The sequence below is a fragment of the Nestor notabilis genome, unplaced genomic scaffold (assembly GCF_000696875.1).
Source record: "Nestor notabilis isolate BGI_N333 unplaced genomic scaffold, ASM69687v1 scaffold9928, whole genome shotgun sequence".
NCBI lineage: Eukaryota > Metazoa > Chordata > Aves > Psittaciformes > Psittacidae > Nestor > Nestor notabilis.
The window spans coordinates 316-5395 of record NW_009939629.1 but is presented as its reverse complement, the minus strand read 5'-3'; the positions used below and the strand labels follow the sequence as shown (position 1 = coordinate 5395).

At 48.9% G+C, this 5080-nt stretch overlaps 1 protein-coding gene across 1 annotated transcript in view; it reads right to left on the bottom strand.

Moving 5' to 3' along the window:
- SLC25A22 (solute carrier family 25 (mitochondrial carrier: glutamate), member 22) overlaps positions 1-2902 on the bottom strand; it is a gene marked incomplete at its 5' end in the record, with an annotated part of 25128 nt that extends 22226 nt beyond the window's left edge. Inside the window, one exon of the mRNA XM_010019966.1 lies at positions 2847-2902. Coding sequence (XP_010018268.1) covers positions 2847-2902 — 56 coding nt within the window. The remainder of the gene's footprint in view (positions 1-2846) is intronic.
- Between the last annotated feature and the right edge of the window lie 2178 nt (positions 2903-5080).

The following is a 5080-nucleotide window of genomic DNA, read 5'->3' as shown; positions in this document are numbered from 1 at the left end:
GAGGGGGCGGGGGGGGCCTGCCACACTATGGTAGCTGAACTGTAGCTACTCTCCAAGTATCACCAACAGCAAAGGGCATTTCTCCAGTCTCATCTAGGCCTTTGACTCCTGCCAGCTAGACTGAACAGCTGGTCTGCAAATAGCAGTGGGACCTCGAGGATGCCTGCTGGGATCTGTCAGTGGCTTCTGGAGGGACTGTAGCTGGAAGCAGTGGACCTCTCCAAGGTACCCTTCCACTGATGTCCATGTGATGCAGGAGCCCACAGGCACCATTGATTCACTTGCTTGGCATCATGCCTGAAGGCAGCACGCTGTCATCCCTTGAGCACAGACAGGGCTAGACAGAACCACGCAGCTTTGAGGCTGCTACCTAAATGTTATGGAAAAAAACATGAGAAAATCACCTCTTTTTCCTCCACCAAACAAATGTAAGAATCCCTGTAACTGGGGAGAAATACTGGGACTGCCTTATGCATCACACAATTCACTATGGCTACCCATACAGAGCAAAGACTGCCTGCCCACATGCCCCCCTTAAGAGATGATTTGCAAAAAAGCATCCCACTAGCTCAAGCCTCTCTCCTGTCTGTACTGAGGAGCTTTGATTCACATGTGAAGGAGACCTGAAGTCACACAGTGGGAATGGCTGCACCCAAGCAGACCCTTTCTGTCTTCCAACAGAGGCCAAGTGCCCTGCGGGGAAGACTGACGCATTTGTGACTCCTCCACGGGCCATGGCAGGTGGCACTTTAGCACATTAACATATAATCCTCCCAATTTCATCTTAAAGGCTGCAAATAAGAGCTTATGAGTCATCCCTAGCTTCTGCTAGGGAACTGGGACAGATTGAGGGAGCAGGAACCAATCCACAATCTGATTTCCATCTTTCCCTGCCTGCAAGTCTGAGCTGTCTCTTCACCTTCTTCCCAGAAAAGTACTCACACATTCTTCATGAATACTGGATGTATTTTACCCACCTATCCTCTCCCCAAGAGAGAGAGAAGGGCTACTAATGTCAGCTCACAGAACTGAGGCGCAGAACTGGGACTGCTGTACTTGAAGGACTCACATTTGCGCCCCAGCCATTGGGAAGTATCTATGAACTTCTGGAGCTATTGACAGAAGCCCTTTCCAAACCCAGCTCATCATTTAATCATAGGAGGTGACAGTAAATTCAAGCCACTCTCAGCTCCCTGAACAGAGAGGTACAAAGTTAGTGGCACATGGACCAAGCTGACCAGACTCATTATGGCTGGGAAAAGCAAGAGCTATGCAAAACCCACTTCACCCTTTGAGATTTTTGCTTGGGAATGAAAAGTGGCCTGGAGATACACATACCCTTCACCACGCTACACCTTACAGGACTGATTCGTCTCTCCCAAGTGCCCTGATAGGTCTTACAGTCTCATCTGTAAGTTTCCAAGACCAGCTTTTTCCTTCTGCTCTCCGCCAATTAGCCTGCCACTGCATATTTACACCCAAAGTTAATGTAGGCTCTGTTCCCAGCTAGGAACACAGAGGCAGCCAGCTTCTGGGAAAAATCAAAGGGGAACGTGTCACTGCTAGCATTGAAAGACAGGCCTTGCCAGGGTTCCTCAGGGTTATTTGTCTTGTTGCCTGCTCCCAGGAAAGCTGGAATAAAGCAGCCAATCCATCCGCAGCATCCACTGCACTCCCCCAAAACGCCCCCCAGCAAGTTGGGCAAGAGGCACTGCCTCAACAGCCAGCACCAGCTCCCAGGCTGGCTGGCTGCAGTGGCCATGGCTCCTGAAGAGCTAGGGAACAAGTGGCAAGAGATGCCAACAGCAAGGCACCAGCATCTCTGGCCTCCCGCTTGAAACAACAAAGAGTGGGGACTCACTTAATCAAAGTAGTACTTTTATCAGGCTTTATCAGTGAATGACTGCCACAAAGAATGCTGTCAGACAGCCTCAGAGAGAAAAAAAAAAATGCATATTCAGGCAATTGAATACCAGTACATAAAATGAACCAGAATTCAGTGACAATTAAGCCAGTTGGACTGTGCTGAAAGCCAAGAAAATATTCCACATTTTCCTCTCCTACAAGTAAAGTCAGAATTTGACCTGCTGTTCCCCTCTCCTCAAAATCCTTAAAAACTTTCAATGACTTTATGTTTAAACTAGAAAAGGTATAATGTCAGCTGAAGAACTCACTGCTGCAACAGACAGCCTAAGCCAAGAAGCCAGGAGATAGCTAGCAGGGTAGCACACAACAACCAAACACCTGAAGCTCTACCATGAGCCAACCTCTGATTTTCTTACCACCCCCAGGGAGTTTCTTTCTGGGGGCAAGTTAACTGGTTTTTAATTGCAGCTTATCTTAATAATTGAACAAAGCACTCAGGTCTGCTTGAGAGACAGCTAGTTTTGGAGATAACCTACCAATGAGATGGGACAGCAGGCCTGACCATGCTGGTGGTGGGCTTTGACATAAATTCAATCATCAACCACAAAGAAAGACGTTTCGAGAGGTTTGCTACTGTCCCTCTGACAAAAGTTACTATGCCCAAGCTGAGAAACACACACACGGTGCCCTGAAACAAAGCCCAGCCGCTTCACTTACACTACTAATAAAGATTAACTTCAGTAAATGACAAGGTTTAACACCAAAACAGCCATGGGGAGGACTCAAGTACTCAATGGTGGAGAGCTCAGCAGACACCCGGCAAGGAGGAGTTTATTTTCAGAAACAGCTGCACTTTTAAAAATCTTATGATGTTGCTAGGTTATTGCTTTGTAAGCCAGAGAACATGGGCTTTTCCTCCCACTTACGCACCAATGCTTCCAACACAGAAGCCGTGCCATGCCTGACTCAGCTTTACGTACCTCTGTACATGCCAAAGTAGCCTTCCGATCTAATTGTTTTAATGAGGCAGTCAGACCTGAGGAGAAAACAGAGAGAGATAAACCACAGGGGCTCAAAGGTGGTTGACAGCAGAGAAAAACAAAATAAATCTCTTGGAGTGGTTTTCATTTCTGATCTGTCAGCAAAACCCTGAGCAGAGAAGAGAACCACGTCAGCCTCTGAATGCACCATTGTTCAGGCCTGAGTCAAATTTTAGCCCCTAATTCCCTGGGGCTTTGAAACCCCCAGCTCGCCCTGCACGCACTGTCTGTTTTCTAGAAGCACAAAAGTGAAAAGCGTCACTGCAAGGGCTGTTTATCCAGGGTCCCCTGTGGCAAATGTGCATGAGATGCTCCAACAAGAGATCCCCATGCACATGATTTTAAATCCAGCTCTGGAAGGGAAGGGGGGGGGGGCACAAAACCCCACTGCTGACTTGCTTGACTTACTCTGTGAAATTCGACACAAGCACTAGATGACCCGAACACTCAGTCATCTGTGACCTCCCATGGAGGTTTTAGTACTTACTTAGTACACTTACTTTTAGTACATCAGGTCCCACGGCAGGCAGAGAGCACTCAAGCTCTTGCCCTGAGGAGAGTGAGGCAGAGCGCCGCTGAGGTGCACTCCAAGGTGAAAACTAACTGTTGCTTTATTTCAACTACTTTTACTGCAATTGGGAAAACTTGGGAAGACTTTTCGAAGGCACAGACACACACCTAGCAAGTCTAGAGGTACAGTTCAGGAAGGCAGCGCAGATCCCCTGGCAGTGTTTCCCTCTAGAGCACAGGTGCAGAGGTTTGAGAACACAAGGAGTAAACTTCGTATCTGCTTTGTAGTAGTGCTGATGTGGGAGAGAAGGAAATAGAGGTCCATCGAGGGCTTTATGGCCTACTTGGGTCAAGGCTTCTCTAGGGTACCTCACGTTATTTGGGCTACAGAACTGATGAATATGGGCAGAGCAACACAGTCTGCCTGAACTTGTGCACAGCGTTTTGACGCTGTCCTGCATGCCATCCTTGTGTCTACATTGCAGAGACATGGATTTAATGAATGGACCACTGACGGATAAAGAACTGGCTGGATGGCTGCACACAGACAGTTGCGGTCAACAGCGCAATGCCCAAGTGGAGACCAGAAACGAGTGGTGTCCCTCAGGGGTCAGTGTTGGGACCTGTCTTGTTCAACATCTTTGTCAGCAAGAAGAACAGTGGGATTGAGTGCGCCCTCAGCAAGTTTGCCAACGACACCAAGCTGTGTGGCTCGGCTGATACACTGGAGGGAAGGGATGCCATCCAGAGGGACCTTGACAAGCTTGAGAGGTGGGTCAATGATAACCTCACGAAGTTCAACAAAGCAAAGTACAAGGTCCTACACCTGGGTCGGCACAACCCCAGGCACAGCTACAGGCTGAGCAGAGAAGAGATTCAAAGCAGCCCTGCGGAAAAGGACTTGGGGGTGTTGGTTAATGAGAAGCTTGACGTGAGCTGGCTTCAGTGTGTGCTTGCAGCCCAGAAACCAGCTGTATCCTGGGCTGCATCAAAAGAAGCATGACCAGCAGGTCAAAGGAGGTGATCCTGCCCCTCTGCTCTCGTGAGACCTCACTTGGAGTCTTGTGTACAGTTCAGGTGTCTTCAACATAAAAAGGACATGGAGCTGCTGGAGCAAGTCCAGAGGAGGGTCACGAGGATGATACAGGGGCTAGAGCATTCACACCCAGGCTTTGTTGCAGAATCTTAGGAGGAGCCAGCTCAAATATACAGGGTAAATCCTGGGTATTCCTTAATGGCGCCTCATCCCACAACGACTCCTGGCTAGGAAACAGATCTGCACTTGACTGCTGAAGGTTAAAAGCCTCTCTCCTACTGAGCTCCCCTCCAGAGAGAAGGATCCTAGCATGCACTCCTAAGGGGACCCTACATCCTGCCCAAACTCCTGTTGCTGTTGCCTTTCAAGTCAGGGGGAGAAGTGATCCTCAGGGAGGAGAGGCAATCTGCATCAGCAGCAAGATCAGGACAAAACAAAAAGGAGAGGCAAGGCAAGACAGAAGGCTGCGTTCTGCCAGCATGCCTGTACACACAAACAGCGCAGGGAGCAGAGAGGGCTGTAACTGTCAAGGGAAACAACAGTCACCATAACATGCCAGAGCCTACAACCTAAGTCCATGCATAATTATATGTTGTCAGCCACAGCAAGGAGGCCCAGAGACTGAAAC